This window comes from Bombina bombina, chromosome 2 (assembly GCF_027579735.1).
Source record: "Bombina bombina isolate aBomBom1 chromosome 2, aBomBom1.pri, whole genome shotgun sequence".
NCBI classification, from domain to species: Eukaryota; Metazoa; Chordata; class Amphibia; order Anura; family Bombinatoridae; genus Bombina; species Bombina bombina.
The window spans coordinates 1,088,141,862-1,088,157,628 of record NC_069500.1 but is presented as its reverse complement, the minus strand read 5'-3'; the positions used below and the strand labels follow the sequence as shown (position 1 = coordinate 1,088,157,628).

The 15,767-nt window shown below is 35.8% G+C and overlaps 1 protein-coding gene across 1 annotated transcript in view; it reads right to left on the bottom strand.

The window, feature by feature from the left end:
* Window positions 1–6,748: 6,748 nt before the first annotated feature.
* Window positions 6,749–15,767, bottom strand: part of EDNRA (endothelin receptor type A) — a 93,672-nt gene continuing 84,653 nt past the window's right edge. Inside the window, exons 6-8 of the mRNA XM_053703718.1 lie at window positions 13,225–13,358; window positions 10,916–11,024; window positions 6,749–9,300 (exon numbers count right to left, since the gene is read on the bottom strand). Of these exons, the coding sequence (XP_053559693.1) occupies window positions 9,163–9,300; window positions 10,916–11,024; window positions 13,225–13,358 (381 nt within the window). The 3' untranslated portion in view covers window positions 6,749–9,162. The remainder of the gene's footprint in view (window positions 9,301–10,915; window positions 11,025–13,224; window positions 13,359–15,767) is intronic.

The window sequence follows — 15,767 nt, the reverse complement described above, 5'->3', positions numbered from 1 at the left end:
GTGAAGTTGTCCTGTCCTCTTGGCATAAAAACACCCCTAAAGCATAATGTTTCCACCTCCATGTTTGACGGTGGGGATGGTGTTCTTGGGGTCATAGGCAGCATTTATCCTCCTCCAAACACAGTAAGTTGAGTCGATGCCAAAGAACTCGATTTTGGTCTCATCTGACCACAACACTTTCACCCAGTTCTCCTCTGAATCAAAAATGTTCATTGGCATACTTCAGACGGGCCTGTACATGTGCTTTCACTGTCAGCATTTATCATTGCACAAGCAGTTCTGGTGAACTGCTTATGCAATGCCACTCCCTGCAGATTCGCAGCCAATCAGCCGCTAGCAGGGGTGTCAATCAACCCGATCGTATGCGATCGGGCGGATTGCTGTGCATTGCCTCAGAGGCGGAGGACGAGTTAAGGAGCAGTGGTCGGCTTCTTAACTCCTGTTTCTGGCCTGAAGGCTCACGTGGAAACAGTTACATTCAGTGCCATTCGGCCCATGTTAAGTTGGCCCCTATGGGGGAACATAATCCTGAGATCGCAGCTTTGCAAAGTCTTTTTCTTCTGCGTAAACAAGCAACCATGAGATTTTTTTACTTGTGACCTGTAATATGTGCACAGCTAGGTGTGCAATGGTAAAAAATTGTTGAGCTCAGATAAAGCACTCGCAGGTGCACAAATTTGCGCTCCACTCATAATCTAGTCCATAGTGCCTTAGAAAAATTGTAATAAGGAGACTCATAAAAAGAAAAACAAACAAATCAATCAAACAACAATGCACAATAACAATTTATAAGTTAATATACATATATCAGAAGATGAAAGAAAATCTAAAATTGACCCGATATATAGCAGGCAGTAGCCAATATTATATGTAATAGAACTAGAGGGGCCAGTAAACAAAGTATGCCCTAGTATTAATTTAATAAGAAATGTGCCAACTCCAAGTGATGCATATGAAGAAAGTCCAGAAGTATTAGAATTGTCCCTTTATAATTGTATTTTTCAGTCTAGAACTCAAACATATTCCCAGCCTTAATATGAAAAAACTATACAAGTTAATAATGAAGTTATACAGTCCATTGTTATTTAGAGATCATGGTAACTGAAGGAGAAGATGGCTTAGTATCCATAATATCTGTTGTAACTGTGGAGGGGATGCATAAATTCAGAAGAGATTGAACAAAAGAGTACAAATGAGAACTTGAAAAACATAAAGTTTTCATAGTAAATACACATTCACACATGTAATGGAAGTCACAGAATATAATGTACATAATATCACTATAACATATATACAAGAGACCATATGATGATCTATAAAACATTTCAAGAGTATCCAATATTGTCCATTTATCAACCAATCAGATGCAGATAATCCTGAGGGACATCTTGTGCCGGCAAATCAAATCGATGCAAATGCGGATAGAAAATATAAACACCGCACAAGCAACAAAATTAACATAATGTGAACACCAGGTTTAATGTAATATCAGAGCAGCAGAAACGAGTAGGAAACTACTTAGAAAACTTGGATTATCGAATTATATAACAAGAACAATCTTTGTCCAATCAAAAATGGGTATCTCCTGATTTACATCGACCTTAACTAATCTTCTAACCCGAATTGCAAATGGCAGCCATATTGATCACGGCGTATATAAACCTTGCAAGAGGACAGGCAGATTGCCCTTTGAAAAAGCCACCACAGTGAAACGCGTCAGTGGTGTCTCTGTTTCTTTCCTTTCAATTCTAATAGCTTATGTTAGACGCAAATATTTACAAAGTACAAGCACATAACCCCTATCACAGATTTATAATACAAAAGTTATAAATGAGGGAATCTTTATAAATCTTTTAAGTGCCATTAGCTCTTACCTTTTGCATAACTGTGAAGGGTCTATTGATTGTCCCGTGCAAAAGATTGGAATGTTCTCTGGGGTTCTGCAAATCTGTCATTTTTGATGATTATAAGACCAAGCGGAAAACCTCCGCTATAAAGACTACAATGCTCTTGAAGTAGTTTAATAAGTAGGATCCTCAAATAGAAGTAAAGTGGGGTTGTCAAATATAGGGGTTGATCCCAATCTATCAGCGATTTACTACTGAAATGGCTTTTTGGTTTCCAGGCGAATTGGTCTGAATGTTTTTGACGTGATCACTATGCAAAATGGATCTGTGCATTAAAATCCTGTAGCCGAGAATGTATTTTAAACAGAAAAGTTCTGGAAAAGGCATTTAAAGGGACAGCAAACACCTTGAGATTGTTATATACCCTGTTTAATTATACAAAATGAAACAACTTTGCAGTATAGTTTCATTACTTATTTCCCCCCATGTTTATATAATTTAGCTCTGAAAATTGAGGTTTCTTCTAATTCTCATAACTTAAATATACATTGCTGACTTATGAAGGCCAACTCTGCTACATATATGTCCCTAATTGACTTTAACTGATAACAGCAAAACAATTCACTTAATACTAACTTTATGGCAGTACCTAGCTTTTTTGTCTGCAGACTAAAGAAAAAATTGGCTCTCCAAATAAGGCAAATGGTTGGTGGAGTTTGGCTATTGAAAAATAATTACATGATTAGTAAATTTGATGTTATGCTATAGCAACAAAACAGAAATGTCCCTTATAGGTTACAGTAAAGTTCTTTTGAATTAACACCTTTGTTCAGTGGGTAGGGGAAATGCTCTTTTACATGTGTGAGATTAACCTATTGCAATCCGAATCCATCCTCACCACTGCTAAACCATCTGAATTCCATTTCCATGTAGTCATGGGAATAGTACGCATGTTTGCTCAATCACTTTATTGTCACTTTGAATCTTTTAAACATATTGTTTTTGTACAATATTTACATTTGATTTGAAAGTACCATTTTCTTGTTTGGTATCATCTACATCTGAAAACAAGACCAAGACTACAGGCTTCTATTAGAAGGACTTACAGTATCTCACAAAAGTGTGTACACCCCTCACATTTTTGTAAGTATTTTATCATATCTTTTCATGTGACAACACTGAAGAAATGACACTTTGCTAATGCAAAGTAGTGAGTGGACAACCTGTATAACAGTGTAAATTTGTTGTCCCCTCAAAATAACTCAACACGCAGCCATTAATGTCTAAACCGTTGACAACAAAAGTGAGTACACCCCTAAGTGAAAATGTCCAAATTGGGCCCAAAGTGTCAATATTTTATGTGGCCACCATTATTTTCCAGCGCTGCCTTAACCCTCTTGGGCATGGAGTTCACCAGAGCTTCACAGTTTGCCACTGGAGTCCTCTTCCTCTCCTCCATGATGACATCACAGAGCTAGTGGATGTTAGAGACCTTGGACTCCTCCACTTTCCGGTTGGTAATGCCCCACAGATGCTCAATAGGGTTTAGGTGTGGAGGCATGCTTGGCCAGTCCATCACATTTACCCTCTGCTTTTTTAGCAAGGCAGTGGTTGTCTTGGAGGTGTGTTTGGGATTGTTATCATGTTGGAATACTGCCCTGCGGCACAGTCTCCGAAGGGAGGGTATCATGCTCTGCTTCAGTATGTCACAGTACATGTTGGCATTCATGGTTCCCTCAATGAACTGTAGCTCCCCAGTGCAGGCAGCACTCATGCAGGCCCAGACCATGACACTCCCATCACCATGCTTGACTGTAGGCAAGAAACACTTGTCTTTGTACTCCTCACCTGGTTGCTGCCACACATGCTTGACACCATCTGAACCAAATAAGTTTATCTTGGTCTCATCAGACCAAAGGACATGGTTCTAGTAATCCATGTCCTTAGTCTGCTTGTCTTCAGCAAATTGTTTGAGGGCTTTCTTGTGCATCATCTTTAGAAGAGGTTTCCTTCTGGGATGAAAGCCATGCAGACCAATTTGATGCAGTGTGCGGCGTATGGTCTGAGCACTGACAGGCTAACATCCCACCCTTCAACCACTGCAGCAATGCTGGCAGCACTCATACATCTATTTCCCAAAGACAACCTCTGGATATGATGCTGAGCATGTGCACTCAACTTCTTTGGTCGAACATGGCAAGGCCTATTCTGAGCAGAACCTGTCCTGTGAAACCGCGCTGCAGCTCAGTTTCAGGGTCTTGGCAATCTTCTTATAGCCTAGACCATCTTTATGTAGAGCAACAATTCTTTTTTTCAGATCCTTAGAGAGTTATTTGCCATGAGGTGCCATGTTGAACTTCCAGTGCCCAGTATGAGAGAGTGTGAGAGTGATAACACCAAATATAACACATCTGCTCCGATTTCACACCTGAGACCTTGTAACACTAACAAGTCACATGACACTGGGGAGGGAAAATGGCTAATTGGGCCCAATTTGGACATTTCCACTTAGGGGTGTACTCACTTTTGTTGCCAACGGTTTAGACATTAATGGATGTGTGTGGAGTTATTTTGAGGGGACAGCAAACTTACACTGTTATACAGGTTGTACACTTACTACTTTGCATTGTAGCAAAGTGTAATTTCTTCCGTGTTGTCACATGAAAAGATATAAAATATTTACAAAAATGTGAGGGGTGTACTCACTTTTGTGATATACTGTATGTCTTCTTATACTGGATTTAAACAGTACTGAAGCTGTAAAGCGTAAAACCACTCCATTGCCATATCATATCTGCAAATGAGATTGCACCTTGAACGTACCTTTTCTGAGCATGAATGTATAGGGAACGTGCCTTTATGAGCATGATTGTATAGGGTATGAGCCTTAATGAGCATGATTGTATAGGGCACGCGCCTTCATGAGCATGATTGTATAGGGCACGCGCCTTCATGAGCATGATTGTATAGGGAACATGCCTTCATGAGCATGATTGTATAGGGAACATGCCTTAATGAGCATGATTGTATAGGGAACGTGCATTTGTGAGCATGATTTTATAGGGAATGAGCATTCATAAGCATAATTGTATAGGGAACGTGCCTTCATGAGCATGATTTTATAGGGAAAGTGCATTCGTGAGCATGATTTTATAGGGAATGCACCTTCGTAAGCAAAATTTTTAGGGAATGTGCCTTCATAAGCATAATTTTATAAGGAATGCACCTTCATAAGCATAATTTTATAGGGAACGCGCCTTTGTGAACATGATTTTATAGGAAACGCATCTTCATAACAATAATTTAATAGGGAACGCTTCTTCATGAGCATGATTTTATAGGAAACGCGTCTTCATAACAATAATTTTATAGGGAACGCTCCTTCATGAGCATGATTTTATAGGTAAAGCACCTTAGTGAGCATAATTTTATAGGAAAAGCACCTTCATGAGCACTATTTTACTGGGAACGTGCCTTCTTGAGCATGATTTTTTAGGGAATGCTCCTTCGTGAGCATGATTTTATAGGGAACTTACCTTTCTGAGCATGATTTCTGGCATTGAGCACTTTTTTTCTTATTTAGATAAGACTCTCTTAAACACTTTAATTTCCTTCCTTTGTTTAGTCTAAATAATAGGGAAATAGATTATTTTGCTATATTTCATCTGACACTATTGGCTTGGAACGGAACATTAAATGGAAATGATAATCAATATTAAACTTTCATGATTCAGATAAAGCACGCATTTTTTTTTTATAATTGCTGTCATATAGTACTCAATATACGTGTGCCTGAGCATATCTAGATATGCTCTTCAATAAAATATACCCAGAGAATGTAGTTTTTAACCCAAGAATATTCTGAGGATCAACTATTCCCAGTACCCATAACCCTAGAAACCTCAAAACAGCTCTGAACCTATAAACCCTTCATTACCCTTCACAGTAAGAACAACCTAACATTTTTCAGACTTTACTTTAACTGTGAATTATTTTCCAAACTTTTTTTTTTATAATGTAGCACCACCAATCACACAATTTGGAACACCACAGTCTTACTGAACACACCTTGAGAAATACTTTCAAAATTCAGCATCATCACAAAGAATATATTTAATTTATGAATAATTTTGAATGGACATAAATTACTAAATGAATGCCTTGTTCTTTGTATTAAAACAATGAAAAACAACTACTTATTAAGGTTACAGAAATGGCAAAATATTCTAACCCCCCCCCCCCAACTTAAAACATCATGAGCACCCACTGGTTCTGGATGTTACAATCTAATGACAAAAAAAAAGAAATTGCGTGATTTCTCTCCATGACAGCAAGTCTTTGGTAATCAGTCCTCTATAAGTATGTGCAATAATAATTAGTACATTATATGTTACTAAACATTTCTCATTTAAAGTTTATTTATATAGAAGCAATTTTTTTATTTAAATAATTTCTAAAAAAATGTGTTCAAGTATGTGAAAAAAATCCGATATGGCCATCTATTTGAAAAAGCTGGATCCCCTGCTATACGTTTTCAATATCCTAGACAAATACTGGAGCTGCACGTTATGCATAATTTAATAAAGAACATTTCTCAGAAATAAAGTAATGTTCCTGCCACATTATAAATTGAGTGACTCCCTCAGCAAAATATGTAAAATAATTGGGTTTTATTTCACACATGTCATCATTTTTGTTGTAGATATGTTATATTGATTTGTGTAAATGAGCAGTTGAACTTAAAGTAAACCTTTGCTAGCCCTAAGGGAATGGCATACCCATGCACTGTTTAACCAATCAAACATGATTACTTCATACAAAACAGACCCTGCATGAAAAACAAGCACATTATTCTAAAACATATAAAACATATTGAGCTAAAAACAAAAAACCATAGGCCATAGACTTGTTTTTTTTTTATTGGAGCAAAATATGCTCTTATTTACCACATGTTTGTGGAAAAATACACAACTGTTTATCAAACTGGAAATGTAGAAAATCTACACTGTATTTGAGTTAGTGTCACAGGGTTTAACAACGTTTTGACTAAACCACTGGAACAGAACAAATCTATTGTTTTCGAGAGAATATCTAACAGTTTACATAACTATGGGTTGGATCCCTTCCCAATCCACAATGAAAATACTGGTGTTGATTTTAGAATGCAATTTTTTAACCTTTAACGTAGCAATTTTGTGTTATTCATATGTTGATGATAATATATATCTACTGTATATACCTATATATATGTATAACACAAGTAAAATATTGTTTATAAATTCTTTTTCAATAACACATTTAAGCAACATCAACACAAGGACCTTAGTCATGTATATATAATAACTGTAGGAAATGGCTCAGAAATACTCTAATAAATAGATCAGTTGGGCTCCTACATACAAGTGCCCCTGAATACTATTATAGAGCACTGTCTAAAGATTATATAACTATGTTAAATATTAACACAAAGAAAACGGGTATATACACATAATTACATAAAATAGTGAGCGTAAATTACAAAATTATATATTTTTATACAAGTATCTTTATATGCTTAATGCATAGAACTTAACTGGTTGCAATACAGTTAATACCATAGTGTTAAAAGATATGCGAAACACCAAATATTACTTTCATTATTCCGATAGGGTATACATTTGTTTAAAAATATGTTTCCAGTTAACTTTTATTATCAAGTTTACTTCATTTTCTTTGTGGTTGTATTCTTTGTTAAAGAGAATACCTAAGTAGGCAATGTGCACGTGTCTGGAGAACTATAAAGCAGCAGTTATGCAATAATTATTTTGAGCACTAGATAGCAGCAGTGTTTTCACAATGTATTACATTGTTAAAAGCATTTCTTGCATAACTAATGCCAAATAGTGCCCAAGACATGTGCACGCTCCTGACATCACCTACCAGTTTTTCAATTTAGAGTACCAGGAGAAATAAGTAAATTTGGTAATAGAAGAATATTGGACAATCTAACTGAATCATAAAAGAAAAATTGGTTTTCATGTCCCTTTAAGTCCCATTGTCTCAAGTAGCTGTGCAGTTTATGGTTTATGTTAAATAGATGGAAAGAATGTTCTTTATTTACGAGGGAGAACAAAAAAAATTCAAAGGAATACGATATCCTATTAATTAAGCTTCTGGATTTTTTAATGTGGGTAAGTATGGAACCAATCAAATTCCCTAGAAATAAAAAGAATACAGACTGCCTCATAAATGCATAATTCAATACTGATAGAGAGTACAGTATTTCTGTACTAGTATTATGGGACAGTTTTAATGCTGATTCTTAGTCATTATCTAATTATTGAACTGGAACGAGAATTTTTACATTGAAGACGGTTTTGCTGAAAACTATATTACTTAGCTCTGATTAGACTGCTGCATAATTCTATCCATACGCAGAAGATATAGAACAAAGGGTTTGTATGGATGAAAATACAAACCAGATTTCATGCAAAACATACTGTTTCAGTCTTGTACACTGAAGTCATTCATATTACTTGTGCATCCTTTTAAAATAATAATAAAAAAATACTTGTTTTTGTTCTTATTTCTGGAATGGTGCATTACAAATTTTTACAAACAGCTTTTTTTTTTTACATTGCCAACTGCATGCATTGTTATAATTCTGCTTTTTCACATAGAGTGAAGGGAAGTGCTATAAAACACATATGCCTGAAACTTTATAGCATTAGAAAAAAGTTAGTACTGCACATGCTACAATATAATATCTCATACTTATACTCTCATAATCAAACATATGTAAGGGAAACCATCACGTTGGATGTAAATATGTTTTTATACAACTGTATTATAAATTTATATATATATTTTTTTCCATTAAATAGCAGTACAGGTTTTCCTTGTACCCTAAAACCTCCTTTTTCAAAAAATCCAATGACATTTGATGCTTCATTTGACTTGAGTACAGGGAGTTAACAGTTCTGTAAGTTCCGTCATGTGGGGACTTCAATATTTCAAAATGATTTACAGTGAAAATGGTGATTGCATGCCAGAGGTTTCAACATCTCATTAATGCCTGGAAAGTCCGTAGAGCAATAGTTCAGTTATGCACAGTGCTGTGTTTTAAACTGAAAGACTGTATTACAGTCAAAATATTACAGGTTTTGTGGAGCTCACATTTGCAGAGAATCCAGTCAAATAGCCTCGTAAATGAATCAGACAACAAAAGAAATCTGCTTGTTGTGTTTATCTTGTTCTGTGAGACACTCAATGGATTTCCTGTAGGGGTAGCCACTATTGATGTGACTAATTGTCTTTTTAATGTTCAAAAGTGTAGTTAGTTAAGGCTGTCCTTGAGGATGCTCCTGTCAGCAACATAGTAATTCTGATCATGGTTTTTCCACTGGATGCTGGTTACATTCATCGGAGCGGAGTTATTGCTGGGCTTGGATTGGCAGCAACAACAAAGGCAAGACTGAATTAAACAGAAAGGAAACAGGGTTTTAGTCTTTAAACGTTGCATTACGGTATACTATACATATTCACTAGGTTGTCCTAAAAGTCAGTGCACTTTCATTTAAAGAAACAACTTTCTAATTTACTTCTATTATCAATTGTTTTCTTGTATCTTTTGTTGAAGAGCAAGGACGTATGCTTAGGAGCCGGCCCATTACTGAAGCAATATATGGCAGCAGTTTTGCAAGAATGTTATCCATTTGCAAGAGCACTAAATAGCAGCACTATGTCCTACCATGTAGTGCTCTAGATGCCTATCTAGGTGCCTCTTCAACTAAGAATATCATGGGAATAAGCAAATTTGATAATAGAAGTAACTTTTCAAAAATGGTAAGTTCTGCCTGAATCACAAAGGAAAGTTTTGGGTTTCATAGTCATTTAAATTGAACTAAACACTAACAGAAAGTCCACAGAAAAACAATACAAAAAAAACATTGGTTTGTTCAACATTGGAATATTCATGTTTCAAAAAACAAAACGCACTGGAAATTTCTCTTTTAGATGGAATAAAGATCATTTGTAGTAACACGCCCCTTTAAAGGGCATAGAGGTTGTACTTAGTGCATTTGTAATACTTGCGTGTGTTTATAAAAAGGAAATTGAAGGATATGCATGCGGTAAAAGCTCAAGTGTGCAGCCTACAGCCATATCGGTAGCTATTGGTCTAGAAGCGAGTAGCAAATGCAAATATAGCACAAGGACTGTAATTGTAATTGAACTATTTTGTTTTGAAATAGGTTCCTTTAACTAGTTACTGTGATTGTAACTTCTGCATTCCCACCCACAGTTGTCTCTTTCTGGTTAAGCATATTGTACCTTTACTATTTTCCTAAAATGTTGTCCTTTATGTTTTTCGCTAGATCCCAGTAGTGCATTTCTGCTCTGTATAGGACATTAACTATGTGTTTAATCTTTTTTGAAGGGGTTAAACAAATAATTATATGCTTGCAGTAGTGCAATAATAAAATGCATTACATTTAAGAGCATTTTTTGGGGGCCCTATGACTCTAACATTGCTATGTGGATGAGTTTTCTGCAGTAGGAAAACATATATATTGGTTTTATGCTTTTCCTCATAGTGTAAACTGGACTACTTAAAATGTATTAAATTGTAAAAATCTAAATTAAATATGACATAAAAAAATATTACTAATATTAACAAAATTATTCTGTTTGCTTCCATTGTTATTTTGCTTGCTTTGCCTTTAATTTCACACTGAAAAGCTGTTCCACTGCCCACAGAGATGCCGGAATATGGTAGAACCTTGCATCTGCTGCATTGTATGCAGAAATTGGTTAATCAGCGCAGGAGTTTATTTATAATTGTATCTAATTACACAAAAGTCTTGTCAAGAGTTATGTCCCTGGACTGTCCTGAAACTGCAACATATTTCAAGTGACAATTTTAAATGTGTATTATACATTTTTGTCTTTTTGCTATGCAATGCATAATTTATATTTTTATTTTCTGTAAACAAATCATTTTTTAAAAAGACTGAAGGCAATGCAGCAAAATGTATGTCACGTTTGAAGTTTTCATCACTTTGTAATCATACTGAAGAAAATAATCTTACCTGGAAACAGTTTTTAAACTTCTTGCTCACAAAGTAGAGAGCTATTGGGTTTATGCAGGAATTTAGTGCCGCTAGATTGATACTGACGAAATCCATCACCAAAAGAAAACTTGAAATTAGAAGAGAAATCGACAGATTAATACAACATGTAGTTTATTTCTCTGATATAACTGAACTTTTTGGCACAGATTAAAATAGGTGATGGGAACTGTCTTTCTAGTGAGGGCCAGAAGGTCCCAGGAAAATGGGCAAAATGTCGGGATTCAGCATTCGTTTGCAGGCAGCGGCATCCATTTTGTTAAGACACCGGATAAATCAGTGAGCAACACACAGAGATCTGTGAAACACCAGATCTTTGTGTGTTGCCGAAACAAAATGAATGCTGCTGCCTGCGGCCAAATTTGACATTTATTTAGCAAAAGCATGCTGAATGCCCAAATGCTGCCAATGCCTAATAATAATTAAATTAGTCTCACAAAAAGGGACATTTTACACTGAAAGCCATGTAGTTCAATAAGTGGCCTTCACTGCATGTCTCTCGAGGAAGGATAGGCAAATTGTGTGCAATATAATAAGCAATGAAAAGCCATTTTATTTTCTTTAAACTGCATATTTTGTACAGGATGTACCTATAAGCCAATGACTGTTAACAGTAAGTAGCTATCAACAATTCAGCTGTAGCAGGAAGTGCACAACAGATACCACTATTTAGTTTAAGTTTAAATTAAACAGCTTGTACTTCACAATTGTTCAGGACTAATTAACTAACTAATACATAATCAGATCTTTCATTGGGATGACAGAAAATGTTTTTAGTACAATTCTTTCATGATACAATTTTAAACAACTTTCCAATTTACTGCTATTATCAAATTTGCGTCATTCTCTTGGTATCGTTTGTTGAAGGACCAGCAATGCACTACTGTTTTCTAACTGAATACATGGGTGAGCCAATGACAATCGGGATATATATGCAGCCACCAATCAGCAGCAAGAATCTAGGTTCTTTGCTGCTCCTGAGCATTCCTAGATAAACCTTTCAACAAATGATAACAAGAGAAGGAAGCAAATTAAATAATAGAAGTAAATTGGAAAGTTGTTTAAAATAGCATGCTCTTTCTGAATCATGAAATAAAAATGTTGGGTTTCATGTCTCTTTAAAAAGGGTCTAAAATGCAAATTTATGTAGACTGAAGTGTATGGCAGTGCTACAATAATAATAAGGTACACAGAACTCTCCAGCATCTCTATAGAAACACCACTAGTGTGAAGGGAAGGCAAGGAAAGCTTTCTTGTTCTAACCCAAGAAGAAAAAAATTGTTTCAGACTTGCAAGTAAAAAGCTGGTTAAGGATGATGTAAGTCAATATCTAAAAGGATTTTACTGACAAAACCATCTCTTAATAAATTATAGGAAATGTTTCTTTTTTTTAGTTTTTTTTTACGAAGGCAATTTAAAAATAATACTATAAAGTTGTGCCAGGTGGAGCTCACGAACTACTGAGATCAGTCTGTAATGGTTGTAGGATCCATTGGTTTCTATGGCATTTTGCTTACAGCTCATTGTCACTCTGGTTCAATCTCTTTCCTGTTTTGAACCTTGCAGTTACTGGGGGCACAAGCTCTACAAGATCACTAATCTACATTTTCTTGAATTCTGCTTGCCCAGTGCTCTCTTATTCTAATCACTTATCCATCACATCACTTTACAATGATAATGAACTATAGAGGTATAGGTCGGCTGACCATATTGCTGCTTTAAAAAGGGAAACATGAAAAATACATATGTCAGGGCTGTTTAAAGAAATGCTTTGAAAAATGTTCTGTTATAAGAACCCTGACATATGTATTTTTCATATGTGTCCCTTTTTAAAGCAGCAATATGGTCAGCCTAGGTATAGGTATTATAGGTTTTAATACAGTAAATAGTAAGCTGTAAAGGATGAGATCCTACTTAGTCTCTATTAAATTATATGAGGGTGACTGTATAGATACATTAATAAAACACAGCGGGTTTCCAATTTAAGAGAATAGAAGTCTTTATAACATAATAGACATCCAGGAAGTTACTGATTTATTTGCTATTATCATTTAGGTTTCTGGTATACCCAAATCTGGCATTTTATATAAAGATTGCTAATCCTTTATCAAATTTTCTAAGAGTTATAAAGTATATATTTAATCTTGTTCCCCAGTGCAAACATGTTTGCTCTGTCACATACCTGATCTCAAGTTAAAAAACACAAGCAAAATGATTATTTTCAGTTTTCTTTAAGCCTCTGAAAGCAACTATGTATATAAATGGATTACCTTAGCAGTTCACAACGGCCTACATCCCTCTCGTTGTACACGGTTTTCTTAATTATGCGACTAAGATGCAGAGGAAACCAGCAAAGTGCGAATATAACTACCAGACAGAAGACAGTCTTTGCAACTTCTCGACGCTGTGTGAGACAATAACCAGTGATTAATATTGTTTTCGTTTACAGGAATATATGTTTGACAGAATGATATTCTCTTTAAAAAGAAAAATGTGAACAAAATATATATATAAAAAATGTTCATGTCTAAACATAAAATGTGTGGAATAAATATTGTATTTTAAGCTGGAGGCTACCTATGATTACAGCATATTCACTGCCTTCTCTGGTAATTCGCTTTAACTCTGACCATGTATCATCGTACAGTTCTCTTAACTTACAATAATGTAGAGCTTATTGGATTTAGCTAAGTAAATCTTGTTCCCATTTTACATAAATAAATGGTCGCCTGCTCAATGTTATCCATTTTATTTAGGGGGCAAGTGTGACATTTACAATTCTACTGACTCCGTAAAAAACATGAAAAAAATTATGTATTTAATGCAACAGAATCTTTGTTCTTAAACCTACACTAATCACAAAAAAATGCTTAACATTAGAGATGTGCATTTGTTTTGTCACAAATGCACATCGATGACGAAAATCTTATATTCGTTTTCGTTTTAATGAAACAAATATCTGAATGAATTCACCAAATAAAATGAAAGAAAACGAAAAAATACTGACGAAAATAGTCAACATTAATTTGTTTCTTTTATTTTTTTGAAGGGGTTAATACTTACCGTAACGTGAAACAGGTATAGATGTAGAGGTTATAAAGTACATTAATATCACAGTGTTGGTTGTACAAAGCAGGGGAATGGGTAGTAAAGGCATTACCTATCTTTTTAAATAATAAAAAAAAAAATCAAGTATACTGTCCCTTTAAAGGTACATTATACAGGGAGTGCAGAATTATTAGGCAAGTTGTATTTTTGAGGATTAATTTTATTATTGAACAACAACCATGTTCTCAATGAACCCAAAAAACTCATTAATATCAAAGCTGAATAGTTTTGGAAGTAGTTTTTAGTTTGTTTTTAGTTATAGCTATTTTAGGGGGATATCTGTGTGTGCAGGTGACTATTACTGTGCATAATTATTAGGCAACTTAACAAAAAACAAATATATACCCATTTCAATTATTTATTTTTACCAGTGAAACCAATATAACATCTCAACATTCACAAATATACATTTCTGACATTCAAAAACAAAACAAAAACAAATCAGTGACCAATATAGCCACCTTTCTTTGCAAGGACACTCAAAAGCCTGCCATCCATGGATTCTGTCAGTGTTTTGATCTGTTCACCATGAACATTGCGTGCAGCAGCAACCACAGCCTCCCAGACACTGTTCAGAGAGGTGTACTGTTTTCCCTCCTTGTAAATCTCACATTTGATGATGGACCTCAGGTTCTCAATGGGGTTCAGATCAGGTGAACAAGGAGGCCATGTCATTAGATTTTCTTCTTTTATACCCTTTCTTGCCAGCCACGCTGTGGAGTACTTGGACGCGTGTGATGGTGCATTGTCCTGCATGAAAATCATGTTTTTCTTGAAGGATGCAGACTTCTTCCTGTACCACTGCTTGAAGAAGGTGTCTTCCAGAAACTGGCAGTAGGACTGGGAATTGAGCTTGACTCCATCCTCAACCCGAAAAGGCCCCACAAGCTCATCTTTGATGATACCAGCCCAAACCAGTACTCCACCTCCACCTTGCTGGCGTCTGAGTCGGACTGGAGCTCTCTGCCCTTTACCAATCCAGCCACGGGCCCATCCATCTGGCCCATCAAGACTCACTCTCATTTCATCAGTCCATAAAACCTTAGAAAAATCAGTCTTGAGATATTTCTTGGCCCAGTCTTGACGTTTCAGCTTGTGTGTCTTGTTCAGTGGTGGTCGTCTTTCAGCCTTTCTTACCTTGGCCATGTCTCTGAGTATTGTACACCTTGTGCTTTTGGGCACTCCAGTGATGTTGCAGCTCTGAAATATGGCCAAACTGGTGGCAAGTGGCATCTTGGCAGCTGCACGCTTGACTTTTCTCAGTTCATGGGCAGATATTTTGCGCCTTGGTTTTTCCACACGCTTCTTGCGACCCTGTTGACTATTTTGAATGAAACGCTTGATTGTTCGATGATCACGCTTCAGAAGCTTTGCAATTTTAAGAGTGCTGCATCCCTCTGCAAGATATCTCACTATTTTTTACTTTTCTGAGCCTGTCAAGTCCTTCTTTTGACCCATTTTGCCAAAGGAAAGGAAGTTGCCTAATAATTATGCACACCTGATATAGGGTGTTGATGTCATTAGACCACACCCCTTCTCATTACAGAGATGCACATCACCTAATATGCTTAATTGGTAGTAGGCTCTCGAGCCTATACAGCTTGGAGTAAGACAACATGCATAAAGAGGATGATGTGGTCAAAATACTCATTTGCCTAATAATTCTGCACTCCCTGTACACTCATTTTTTCTTTGCATAAATGTT